The 13474-nt window shown below is 55.2% G+C and overlaps 1 protein-coding gene across 5 annotated transcripts in view; it reads left to right on the forward strand.

Moving 5' to 3' along the window:
* The window catches only part of TLDC1 (TBC/LysM-associated domain containing 1), an 18107-nt gene extending 5864 nt beyond the window's left edge, over positions 1–12243 (forward strand). For 3 of the 5 annotated variants that reach the window (XM_023752565.1, XM_023752567.1, XM_023752566.1), the window contains exons 2-8: positions 1321–1495; positions 3215–3445; positions 3772–3916; positions 4390–4815; positions 9477–9595; positions 10987–11238; positions 11714–12243. In XM_023752565.1, the coding sequence (XP_023608333.1) occupies positions 1346–1495; positions 3215–3445; positions 3772–3916; positions 4390–4815; positions 9477–9595; positions 10987–11238; positions 11714–11827 (1437 nt within the window). In that variant the 5' untranslated portion in view covers positions 1321–1345 and the 3' untranslated portion in view covers positions 11828–12243. Of the gene's footprint in view, positions 1–1320; positions 1581–3214; positions 3446–3771; positions 3917–4389; positions 4816–9476; positions 9596–10986; positions 11239–11713 lie in introns of those variants that run through there. The other 2 variants (XM_006087021.3, XM_023752568.1) reach the window with 2 other exon arrangements.
* The last annotated feature ends 1231 nt before the right edge of the window (positions 12244–13474 follow it).

The raw sequence follows: 13474 nt of genomic DNA on the forward strand, positions 1-13474 counted from the left end.
GGGCACCACGGAAATGCTTTGGAACCATGGAGAGGTGGTGGTGTACAACATTGGGAATGTACTAAAGGCACCGAGTTGTATCCTTTAAAAGGGTGAGTTTTATGTTAAGCGAGTCTCACCTCAACAAAAAGAAAGAAAAGATCCCAACTGTCCTCCATTTCCCCTTGGGGTTTTGAACAGCCGGGACCTGCGGGGCCTGTTGCACACACTTGGCGCCCTCTGAGATCGCTGCCCCGCCCTCGCTGTCCTGGGGGGAGCTGGTTGACACGTGCGGTTTATGGAGTGCTTGTCTCTCCAGCGCTTTCACCAAAGCGAGTTTCCAAATGAAGTTTAGGATAAGAATTAAGAAGTCACAGCACTTGCCCCTTAAGAGATTTTTTTTTTTCATCTGACTTAGCTTTTCTCTCTGAATCCATGGATCTGTAACGAGGTCTATGATAATGAACAAAGGTCACCTGCTTTGGGGTACTAGTCTGTGCAAACTCCTGAGCTCATTGGCTGGATAATTTAATTATCACAATGATCTCTGAGGTATGGCTGTGATTTATTTATTATTATTATTTATTTATTATTATTTTTGTTAATCCTCACCCACCCCCATTGATTTTTAGAGTTTTAGAAAGAATGGGAAAGAGAGTGGGAGGGAGAGAGGGAGAAGGAGAGAAAGAGAAACACCAATGTGAGGAGACACGCACCCCGATGGGGTGGGAGGGTCGGGGACCGAACCTGCCATCCAGGTATCTGCCCTTGACTGGGAATCGAACCTGCAACCCTTGATGGGCAGACCGATGCTTTAACCACTGAGCCACAGAGTTCAGTAGTTTGCCCAAGGCTGCACAGCTAGGGAGAGGCTGAGCCACGCTCACAGGGGAAAACTTGTCACACAGCCTGTCCCCTTTGTCCATGATATTTTGCAGGTGCTGATTGTATTCGAATACATGTGATCATCCAGACAACAGGTTTTTAAAGTTTTAAACTCAGATTAAAAAAAAAGAATATTTAAATTAAATTCCTGGGCTTTTTTCTACTTCTTAGTTACATTAACTTGAGAACTGTGTTTTCAAATAGAGAAATCTAAACTGGCAATTATGGGCATGTTTTCAGAGATCGTAGGAATCAGGATTGGGTTTTCATACTTAATGATACTGACTATCAAGTTCCACCACATCGAAACAGCACGACCTGGCTCTGATGCGTTTTAGCCGCATTTTACAGCTAAGTCAACGTTTATTAACTTGATGGTGTAATTATCAACGTTTACTTTCTATGGTTATGACATTCTGATTTTTCTCTCTACCTTGGTCCCTTCTCCTTCTGCAGAGAACCCTGCCAGCAATAAGGCAAGATGGGGAGCAGCGGGAGCCGCCTGGGGCAGAGTGTGTGTTCGCAGTTTCTTCCTGAGGAGCAGGCGGAGGTGGACCGGTTGTTTGATGCCCTGTCACCGGAGAAGAGCAGCTCAGCCTCGCCCAGATCCTTTTCTCTGAAGGCACTCGAGGCAAGAGTCACAGCCATCAATGGGGCCTAGTCCAGAGCGGGAGTCTGCAAACCATGGCCCCCGAGCCAAAATCCGCTCTGTTTTTGTAACTGAACTTTAACAAGGTTCTTCCCTGTCAGGGTCAGGTAGTATACATGCTCAGTGTTGTAGACTCCTGTGGTCTCTGTCGCAGCTACTCTGCTCTGCCTTCGTCTCACCGTTCTAATGAGATTGAACAAAGGGGCCAGCCCCGCTTCCCGTCTCCGGACCTGTCGGGTTCATCGGTCCAGTAACTGCTCAGGGTTCCTTTTGCCGTTAGGGTTTGTTAAGGGTTTGATGTTCTTTTTGCCCTTAGGCTTTGTTAGGTGTGTGAAGTCCTAGGGACTTTATGGTTCGCCTAAAAAACAACGATGTTTCAAAGTCAAGGTTCATCGGACAAGGAGTTAAAATGCCTGTTTCCCCACCTTTTTGCCTTGTTCCCTGGGGGCTTTCACTGCCTGTCTGAGTGCTCAGACTGAGGGGAGACACCGGCAGAGACGACATGGGCTCCTGTGCCTGGGCCGTGGGAGGGAAGGCCCTGTGTGAGGCGCTCTGGAAGCCTCCTCTTCTAGCGCATGCAGAGCGGGAGCCGATGGGCATCGGGGATCCCCCCGCATACTCCCCTCACAGATGAGCAAACTGGCCAGGGAGGTGATGTGGGTCACAGCCGTGTGGGGTACTAGTATGTGTGTGCATCTGTGTGTGCACAGGTGTGTCCACTGGACCCAAATCACCCCCATCTGCCTGGTCACCCACCATGCTGGAGCAGACAGAACCAGACTAGACTGAACTGCACGGTGGGTGGCAACATTCCTGTGTTTGTTGAGAGAAATATGGCTCGAGTTGATCGGAAAGCCTTGGTGACTATATAGTTTCCGTTGGGAAGGAATTGGAGATTGCTTTTCCAGCAGACATCCAGAAACAGACGGAAGGAGATATACTCCTTTTGAGAGTCAGGGTGGGGACCAGCTTTACAGGAACTGCAGAGCATCGCTGTGTCACAAACGGTGTAGTAATGTGAGTGGTTCCAGGAGGCCGTGTGCAGATCCCACCAGGGTGGAAGTTCGTGATTGGCTTTCTCTCACCATTTATTTTAAATCTCTGGACCAAATCTGATCTGACGTCAGTCAAAAGGAAAGCGGTATTTACAGAATGTTATTGGCAAGACATTAATTAAGAACTAGGTTTTAAATTGAAATAAACATTAACTTAAAATGCATGTTAAGCACACACAACTTAGATAAGAAGTGAAAGCCAACTACTATGTTTGGAAGTCCGTAAGATAGAGGAGACCAGATTAGCTACAAATAGACATATGCACCATATGTTAATAAATTGAGACGTGCAAATGGCAGCTGTCCGTGTAGGAGGAAGGAGATGTTCTAAGCAGAGTGAAGAGCAGACGATGGCCAGACGTAGGCATGACATGGCCAGCCATGGGGAGACTGGGAAGTTTGGAGAGAGGGGAACAAATTGTGGAAGGACCTGAGGGCCACGACGAGCCACAAGCCGGGGCACGTTATGCATGTGGGACCTTGGTGACGTGAGGCCCTTCGGTGGGGGAGCGATGGTGCGTGTGAGGATCTGGGACGGCTACGTGCTGGTAAAAGCATCGTGGCCTGGCAGTGGTAGGTCGTGGTCCCTCGTTACCATGTTTAACTTGGAGCCTGTCTAGCCCTTTCTCCTCCTCGCCCTTCACAGAGCCACATCGGGGAGGCGCTTCCCCCAGAGATGGTCGCCCGACTGTATGACGGCATGCGGAGGGTGGACCTGAGGAGACCGGCGGAGGGGCCCAGCGAGAGCGTCTCCCAGGAGCAGTTCACAGTGTCGATGTCCCACCTGCTGAAAGGGAGCTCCAGGGAGAAGAGTTTCATGATCCTGAAGATGATTTCTTCCACAGATGGTCCCGTGAAAGCACAGGAAGTCCAAAAGGTAGGGAGGCCCCAGGACCATTGCAGCCCTCAGGTGGCCTCGGTGTCCGTCAGAGGGGGACTCGGGGGTAAGCCGCTGGTGGAAGCATCAGAGATGCCCACCTTTGGGGAAGCCTAGGTCACATAACCGGTGGACAAAGGCCTTGGCAAAACCAGACCGGCCGAGGGATCATTAGGAAAATGAGTAACTACCCAGGTTACATGATTTTCCCCCAATGTGGCCATTGCAGTTGGCATTAAAGAGATAAAACACCCCCCCTTGCAGATAGGACGTAGGTCACTGGTCCTGGTAGAAATGTCATTCATGGTGAAATTGTAACCTTCAAGTTTACAGAGGATCTCGTCGGCTCCCTGGTGCACGTGCTGAGCCACAGGCAGGAGCTGAGAGGCTGGGCGCAGAAGAGCGCTCCCGGAGCCCCGTCCAGGGTGCAGGCTCTGGCTGAGCAGCTGCTCTCCGAGGTGAAGTTTGCAGGCAAGTGCCCTGCGCGTGCCCGCACTCCGAGGCCTTGGTGGCGGACAGTGGTACCATCTGTCTCGATACTGTAGGCTTGCAGTCAAGGTTTGGAATCAGAAAATGTGAGTCTTCCACCTTGGGAAGACTGTGTAGATCAGTGGTTCTCAACCTTCTGGCCCTTTAAATACAGTTCCTCATGTGACCCAACCATAAAATTATTTTCGTTGCTACTTCATAACTGTAATGTTGCTACTGTTATGAATCGTAATGTGAATATCTGATATGCAGGATGGTCTTAGGCGACCCCTGTGAAAGGGTCATTGACCGCCAAAGGGGTCTCGACCCACAGGTTGAGAACCGCTGGTGTAGATTGTCAGATTGGTTGGCATATCACTGTTCATAGTATTTCCCTATAATCCTTATGCTGCAGGTTGAGGTGAGTAACTATAAGGACAAGTGGTCGCCCACTAATACTGTCTCCCCTTCCCTAGACGGCGAGAAGCTGCTGGGGCCTGAGCAGCTGGACTATGACTGTGACCCCGCTGTGATCGAGGACTGGGTGTTCCGGGCCCACCTGGTGGCCACGTTCCTGAGTGTGGTCATCCACAGGGGCTTTGGCCTGCACTGGCCCCTCGATCTGTCCACGCTGGTCCCCGAGCGTCAGGTTGACCAGGGGCAGGAGTTTGAGAGCGTCCTGGACCTCCTGTCGGTCATCTACGTCAACTCCCACCTGCCCAGGGAGCAGCAGCACCGCTGGCACCTGCTCTTCTCGTCCGAGCTCCACGGCCACAGCTTCGCCCAGCTCTGTGGGCGCGTCCCACACCGGGGGCCCTGCCTGCTGCTCCTCGAGGACCTCGACGGCCACGTGTTCGGTGGGTTTGCCTCCTGCTCCTGGGAAATCAAGCCTCAGTTTCAAGGTGAGACGTGGCCACCGAAACCCAGCGGTAGCAGGGTGCGCGTCAGGAGTTCTGGTCAGACGGCTGCGGCCTGGGGACCCCTGAGCACCGGCAAAGGGTGTGGGTGTTCAAAGGGTGAGCCTTTCTTCCGGCTGCTCCTCCACGTGTTTGCCCAGCTGTGTCTGGGAGGAGAGGGAACCGTGCTGCTGCTTTATGGTGGTGAACGACTCATGGGTTTCCTTTGGTTCCGATGGCAGGGTCAGGTAAGCAGGCCGCGTACCCTCACTTGGATTTTAGGTTTTCTTAAATGGTGCCAGGTCCAGATCGTGGGAGAGGCTGGGCTGTGGATGCCTCATGAGGGACCGGGAGGAGACGGTTCTTTCTGATGGGACCGTCTTCCTTTCCCGGAACCCCTGTGTATCTGCTTGCTGCCGCCGCCATGGGTTATTGGTTTTGTGACTTTGCTGGAGTTTGGAAGCTCTTGTGGGAACTCGAATGCAGCGAGATCTAAATGGCTCTAGGGAATCTCCCCCTTCCTCAAAGAAAAGTGCTCTGATAAACGTTGTTAAAGGCCATTTTGAAAATGCTCATCTGCTGGCTGTACTCGGGGGCGAAACTGCTTTCCGAGGGTTTGGTGTCGCCATGTGTCCCCTGTTGTGGGGCCCGCCTGCCCGAGGCCAGTGGCCGTGGAGGGCTTTTCCTCGTGGCTCTGAGCGCAGGCACATTCCCGCTCCACTCCCACGGGCTAAGTGAATCACTCCCACGGGCTAAGTGAATTCTGGGCAGGGTCCCTCCCCGTGAGGGGCCAGGTTAACACCCTCCCTGGCTGTGTTAGTGGAAGCGGGAGACGGAGGAGAGAGGCCTCTTGAACGGAGACTGCACATCCGAACCAGACGGTCACCAGTTTCCCTCCATTCTGCTGCGTCCCTCCCGCCTCTTCGTCTTCCTCTTGCTTTCAGCAGCGTGGTAGCTGCCTTCTCACGGGCCTTCTGCTTTTAGTCTCGCCCTCCAATCCATTTGCCACATCCCAGCTCTTCTCCTGGAAACTCGAACAGACCCACTGCCCTCGGGGCGGCGCGCCTTTCATCTCCACTCTCCCGGCCCGCTCCTGCCCCTTGCGATCCGCGCTCAGTCCCACTGAACCTCCTGGGTTTCCAGAACCGGCCGCGCTCCCTCTCATCTCAGGATGTGGCACATGCTGCTTCCTCCCGCTTCCACCTGTTCGGGACTCAGCCAGGTCACCTCCTCCAGGAGGCCATCCCAGCCACACGAGGGCCCTGTCCTCAGCCACAGGCCTCTGGGATTGTTCCTGTCTTCCCCGCTAGGCAGAGCTCCTGCCGGCTGGGGAGCCACACCCAGCTGCAGAGGTTTTAGCAGCGGCGGGCTGCCCGGTGCCTGGGATGGGGTGGAAGGAATCATGAGATGAAGGCTGGGTACCTCTATCCCGAGATCCTGTTATTTCTAGGACTTCATTTTCTCTCGGTTTTAGAATGTTCTGGATCTTCAGTCCAGGTGCTCTCCCAGCTCTTCCCCACTGTCTGGGGTCCCCAAGACCACCCACTCCTCAGGATCCACTGGCAGCACTCATGGCCTCGGCGTAGAGCTGTGCTCACGGCCACGGTTTATTACCGTGAGAGGACGCAGAACGAGATCAGCACAGGGAACAGGTTGGGATGAAGTCTGGGGCAACCAGGCACCAGCTCCCAGCATCTCCTCCCAGTGGAGCACCCCAGGACATGCTGCCCTCCCCCAGCAATGGGCCGTGACAGCACGTGTGAAGTGCTGTCCACCAGGGAAGCTCAGTAGGGGCTCAGCGCCCAGGGTTATATTGGGGGCCGGCCATATGGGCTCCCTCTGCCAGGCATGAAGCAAAATCCCAGGCTCCCAGGAGGAAAGCAGGGGGTCAGCCCCAATCACCCTGTGTGTGCAACAGTTCAGGCCCAGGGAGCCACTCCGATCAGTTCTGGGAGTGGGGGACCCTCCCGACATCCACGTTCCCAGATGTCAGCCCAGGGCCAGCCTTGGAAGCTCTTCTGGGGCCGCAGTCTCAGGCCTGCAGCGGCCCCGTTCTGCACAGCCACCCTTCCCTGTCAGTGTCACGGGTAGTGGCCCGCCCCCTCCAATCCCCGTCTCCCGGCTCTGGGGAATGACGAGGTGCTCTGTCCTGTGGGTGGAGGCTGTGCTTTAGGACATGGAAAAAACGCACCCTGAGAACCATTAGAAATGAAAGGTTCGCTTCTTCCAGCTCCTTTAATATTAATGCCAGGTTAGCACTGCTGGGTCTAATGCAGTGGTTCTCAACCTGTGGGTCGCGACCCCTTTGGGGGTCGACCGACCCTTTCACAGGGGTTGCCTAAGACCATCGGAAAACACATATAATTACATATTGTTTTTGTGATTAATCACTATGCTTTAATTATGTTCAATTTGTAACAATGAAAATAGATCCTGCATATCAGATATTTACATTACGATTCATAACAGTATCAAAATTACAGTTATGAAGTAGCAACGAAAATAATGTTATGGTTGGGGGTCACCACAACATGAGGAGCTGTATTAAAGGGTTGCGGCATTAGGAAGGTTGAGAACCACTGGTCTAATGTTTTATTTTTATTTATTTATTTTTTTAAAATATATTTTATTGATTTCTCACAGAGAAGAAGGGAGAGGGATAGAGAGTTAGAAACATCAATGAGAGAGATCGACCAGCTGCCTCCTGCACGTCCCCCAGTGGGGACATGCCCGCAACCAAGGTACATGCCCTTGACCGGAATCGAACCTGGGACCCCTGAGTCCGCAGGCCGACACTCTATCCACTGAGCCAAACCGGTTCGGCAGGTATAATGTTTTATTAACAAGCAGCATTAATCTTCCTGAAGGACGGCGGAAATGCAATTACCAAGTTCTCTAACCTGAGCTCATTCTGTTCTGAAATATGAGGGTGGAATTCCAGCAGAGGGCAGCCTTGCTCCAGAGCCCGGCACATTCAGAGAGAGCGTTCTTGTCCATTTGCAGTTGAAAGGCCCGTGGCTTTGGACTGGGCACAGAGCCTCGAGTCTGGCCCTGGTCCTGGGCAGGGTGCTCGACTTCTCTGGGCCTCGGTCCCCCAGAGTGTGGGGCGTGGCGCAGTGGGACAGCGGCTTGTAAGTTGTGTCACGTGGGTGGTTGTCAAGTGTCGTCATTGTGAGGGTTACTAGTAGGTGGGAGCCTCACTGTCGGTGTGGTTGCAGGTGTTACTGACTCCCCGGGTCCTTACCGCCACGTTCTGGGAAGAACCCTCCCCACGTGGCCTCCCTGCCGAGGGCAGCCCCCGATGGACCAGAGTGGGGTGCATTGCAGCCGAGGGGCCTCTGCTTTGTGGCCCCGTCGCTTTGCCCAGCAGCATCAGGCCGAGTAAATGTTGGTTGAAAGACAGTCCTAGGATTGCGGAGCAGAGTGATGCTGTGACCAGCATGGGGGCAGCAGGGTGGGACCAGGTAGCTCATCGCTTCCAAAACTGCCCCAACCTGCCGGGGCCACCCAAGCCCATGGACTCAAGCCTAGAGTCGGGTCCGCTGTCATCTGGCTCCCGTGACTGCTCCAGGCTCGTCTCCCTTGTTGCCCACCCCAGCGCTCACACACCCTTCAGACAGGAAAAGGCCCCTGCTTTTCCCCACACGTCTTGTCCCTGGGCGGGGGTTGGGGGGCTCCTCCAGGGAGTGGCTCTCCCCGCAGCCGTCTCCATCTCAGGGTGTCCTTCGAGAAGCTCGGCCTCCAGAAACTCCCTGTCCATCCTGACCGCACCCCGTGGATCTGTCTGGATTGAGGCCTGAGCATCGCTTGCCCAATTCTGCCCTTCCTGCTCCTTGAGGCCCCTGGGCTCGAAGCCCCCTTCATGTCTGCCCTCCACGTTTGTGCCCCATTACCTTCCCGGGACCTTCCTCCTGTCTCATGAGTTGCCTGACCCCCGAGCACCATGAACTGCCTCTTGTGTGGGCTCGTATGGCTCGTTCTGACACCAGGTGCCCTTCACCATCACTGCGGAGGGGCAGGCTTTCAGGCCAATCACACAACTGGGGGGCATCTCTGGTTTGGCTGCCCCTGGGCTTGGGCTTCCTGGGGGCAAGGGGCGGCCTCCACCCCTCCCCTGGAATGTGCTGAAGGTGCTTCTGGAATGAATAAATCAAGAAAGGGAGGGTTCTGAGACTTAGGATGTGTTCACACCCACAGTTTTGATTGGCACCTGCTCTGAGGCAGCATGCCAGGCCCTGCCCATGGACAGTGGGAGCTGGTCACCTTTCCCTGCCTGCCCCGTCCTTCCTGCAGGGCAGCGGGGCGTCTGCAGGTGTCCTCTCCCCGCTGAGCCTAGTGTCCAGTGCCAACTGGAGGAGGCTGTGCCCACACCAAGTCAGGACCTGGAGTGACCATCGGGCTCCTTGCTCCGAGGTGAAAGGGCACCCGCCCCTTTTGACTTGGTCGCATTCTTCCGATGAGCAGCAGGCAGAGTCCCCATGGCTGCTTCCCATCTTCTGCGGGGCCTGCATGATGGCTGAGCCCCTGTGCGTGAGCTCAGGGCACGTGTGAAGACCCAGGTGATGGCCTCGCTGCTTTGCCTCCGAGCGGTGGCTTGTTTGCGACCCCTGCTTCTCTCTGCCGGCTCAGATAGTGATGCTGCGTATGTGTGCTCTGGTCACTTGCAGGGGACAACAGATGCTTCCTGTTCTCCATCTCCCCCAGCATGGCCGTGCACACCTGCACGGGCTACAACAACCACTACATGTACCTGAACCACGGGCAGCAGACCATCCCAAACGGACTGGTGAGGACTGGGGAAGGGCTGGGGACGTCCCACCTGAGTGATCCCGGTGGAGTCAGTCCTGATACCCTGGGAGCTGTGTGCATTCACTCACCCGCGTGCCCTGTGCCGCTCATTCTGCTCGGTGCCAGGGCCGCAGTGAGTGACAGGGAGGACAGAATTTACCTGGTGGAAGGACCGAGCCTCGGCTGGGGTGTTTTGGTGGCTTGTGTGTAATGGTGGATTTGGCCAATTTTCCTGGTAATCAGATGGCCCGTGGCCTTCGTGGCTGGACATGGTGTCAGTGTCAGACCTGTCACTGGCCTTGCTGCCCTGCCACGTGCCTGGGGGATGAGCCGAGGGAGGGGCCCAGCCAGGGCTGGCCTCCCTGGAGCCATGGGGAATTGTCAACAGTAACTCACAAAGCAGTGTGTGGGGCTCCAGCTGGGGTGACCGCACCTCCTGTCTGCTCTGTGCTCCAGCCTGGAGACTCGGCTACGGGAAGGGGAGAGTGAGGGTGAAGGCCAAGAGCTGGGGTGGGTGAGGGGGCAGGTGCCCATGCACACAGCAGCCCAGCACCTGCGGGCCAGCTAAATGTGGGTGAGAAATGTGCCTCTTACCAGCACTCCCGCCAATTTTTTTTCTCTGCTTAAGAAAAAGCTCGTATTGGGAAACTCCAGCCCTGGGTTTGCAAAGCCAGGGTCCCGGAAGGCTCGTCCCCCTGTCAGGATGGAGAGCACCCCCATGCTCTTTCCCAGGCTTGCTGCATGCCTGCCACGGGGCCACCTGAAGACCCCTGACACCCCCCAGAAAGGGCAGTTTGGTGACCACAAGGGCAAAGGCTTTGGTCTCAGGAGCAGCACCAAGTAGGTCCCCAGGAATCGCCAATCATCAGTCCGAGGGAGAGAAGCCACTGAGAATCGACTGCACTTTCTTGCTTTGGTCTCTTGCTCAAAAGTAGTTCCAGGCCACCAGGGCCACAAGAAGAGGTGGAGGTGGCACCAGACACGTGATCAGGGAGGTGGAGCAGCAGTTCTGTCCTCATCGCCAGGAGCTTAGAGCCAGCACTGTGGGGAGGGGCGGGGGGCGGTGGCAGAACAGCTCTAAGTCACTCCCCGGGCCTGTGTCACCCCCGGGCCTGCTTCCTGGTTTCCCTCCTTGGAGGTGACACACGGAGTGAGGGACTTACACCATCAGCGCAGTGCCCTGGTCTGTGCGGCACGAGCGTCCCTGCTGCAGGTTTTCCATGAAGTTCTCTGTGCCCTGACGTTGTGTTTCTGTCAGCCAGTGTAGCCCCAAGAGAAAGCCATGCGGGTGGGAGTCCGGACACCTCAGGGATTGTCCCAGTAACCGTGCTGGGATATGTAAATCGCACCAGTCAGTATATTTCACTTCTCATCCCGCGTCTCAGCCAGGTGGCCGAGGCTGATGTGGGCTCGGAGTCTGACATGCAGGCTGGGGAGATGCTGACGGCCTTCCCTCCGCAGGGCATGGGAGGGCAGCATCACTACTTCGGGCTATGGATCGACGTCGACTTCGGGAAAGGACACAGCAAGGCCAAGCCCACGTGCACCACGTACAACAGCCCTCAGCTGTCCGCCCAGGAGGACTTCCGGTTTGAGAAGATGGAGGTGTGGGCGGTTGGAGACGCCTCCCATTCCAAGCTGGTGAGCGTGGGGCATTTCTCCACTTCCTCAGCTTCACCCCTTTTGCTAGATGGAAGCATCTAGAGACAGTTTCTTCCACGTTTGTTTCCCAAATTTGCTGGCCAGAGGGATGCCAGTGGGGGAACAGCAGAATCCCCTTGGTGGGGGATTAGCAGAATGAACCACCGTGAAAGTGAGGCCTGCCCAAGGTGGGAACTGGGCTGTGTGAGGGGCCCCCATCTGCAAGATGAGGTGGGTTGGGGTGCCTTCTAGTCTGTGGTTCTGCAGTGAGTCATGGTTGGGCCCTCTGCCCCTTGTCACCTCCCAGCGATGGCATGCCAGGACAGGGAGACCACAGTGAGGGAGCCAGAGCCCCCACCACATTTCCTGTGGCAACAGTAGGCTGTTGGCCCCTCTAATAAGCTTGAAACATCACCTCCGGCTCTGGGCTGCACATCATTGGTCACTGAACACACCCATTTCCCTTTTTCCCAAGGCCAAAAGCCACAAGAGCATTCTGGATGCGGACCCTGAGGCCCGGGCCCTGCTGGAGATCAGTGGGCGGGGTCGCCACAGCGAAGGGTTCCGGCAAGCCCCTGACCAGGAGTGAGGAGGAGCCTGGACCGAGGGTGGTCCTGGAGCCGAGCGTGACCCCCTGGACAGAGCGCTCAGCCTGCAGACCTTCTCCCCATCCTGCGGGTGCTTGGCTTTAACCTAGAGCTGCCTGTTCGTATCCTGGATGTGCTGACTCAGGACACAGTCACCCCTCCGATGCCATACATTGATCAGGGGGTGTGACTCCCAGAAATCCTGTGTGTCAAATTAGCAACTTCAGTCTTGCACTTGGTAAATTTTGTCTCACTGAAGTGCAAAGACACTGAGACACTTGAGACCTCTGTGGGCATGTGGGTTCTGTGTGTAGGGGATTTGGCCCGCTCGGGGGTCACTTGGCCTCTGACCAGGCTGTCACAGTTAAAGTGCCTTGATGTTCCATTTCGACTGGTAAAGGAGGCATTTGCATGGGAATCGCGATGCTTTTTTATGTATTAATGGGGGGAAATGGCCGAGGATTTCGGAGATAGCAGCAGCCTGGGTCTTCAGTAGGTGTCTGTGAGGGTCCACTTCTGCCTTCTCAGCTGTTTTTAAATGAGTCTGTGCCATGAGCAAGTGGGTTTTAAATGAGTCTGTGCCATGAGCAAGTGGGAAATGAGCGCGACAGAGAAGTTACGTTCTGTTACTAATTTATAAATTGGTGGTACCTTGGCAGCACTGGCCTGGGTTTCGGGCCTCCTGACACGCACCTGTCAGTCTCACCTCCCTGCCCAGTGCTGCTCCCACAGGGGAGGGCTGGCTCCCTTCAGACAAACCCCAGTGACCCTGAAATGCTAACGACCACCCCAGTGACCCTGAAATGCTAACGACCGCTTAGCTTAGGTGGGCTGGGCTTCCGAGCAGAGCTGCCGTCTCCCAGGCCTGAAAAAACTAAACACCCCATGCAAATCCCCGCCTTCCCGGAGCTGTGGGTGCCCCTCTCAGACATGTCACTGCGTCCTCGAGTCTTTTGCTCTGAACTCTGACCTTTTAGAACAGCATTTGCCCTGATTATAAGCCATAGCAAACGGAGCTGTTTGCGTTTTGTAGGTTCTTCACTTTCTACCAGGAGGCTCATCAAACTTTGAGCAGAAGGCCCTGCAAATTAGCCTCCCAAAGAAAAGCACCCACTCGGACGGTGTGCGGAGGGGCAGCGGCGTGACACGCACAGATGCAGTCACGCTTGATGTTCCTTATAAAAAGCCAGTTTCTAACAGCTTCTCCGGTACCTTATGTGACTTCCTCACAGATGGATTAGCAGTTGCAGGACCCTGGGACCCTCAGACATCCTCACCATAAATCTGAAGAATTCGGTCTCAAATCTTCAGTTTGTTGTGGAATGTTCTTTTCTCTTTATTTTTTATAAAATGCAATGAAATACCTCATTAATAAAAGGTCCATTGGTGTCCGTACCTGGAGTACCATTTCCTGCTGCCTCTGTCTGTGGCTGTTGGGAGGCGGAGGTTTTGTCTGCCTGCGTGCTTCCCGCCTTGCGCTTGGTCTGATGAGAGGGCATGCAGGTCAAAGGGGGTTGTGTTTCCCGAGCTGCACACTTCCAGGAGGGAGGGAGGGTGCCGGACCGGGTGCATGGTTACCTGGGGGGCGCTGCCCTCACGGTGGGCCTGCGGGTGTGAGCACACCCTGATACAGTATCGGTTGTGGCCGG

The sequence above is a fragment of the Myotis lucifugus genome, unplaced genomic scaffold (genome assembly GCF_000147115.1).
Source record: "Myotis lucifugus unplaced genomic scaffold, Myoluc2.0 scaffold_35, whole genome shotgun sequence".
Classification (NCBI taxonomy): Eukaryota; Metazoa; Chordata; class Mammalia; order Chiroptera; family Vespertilionidae; genus Myotis; species Myotis lucifugus.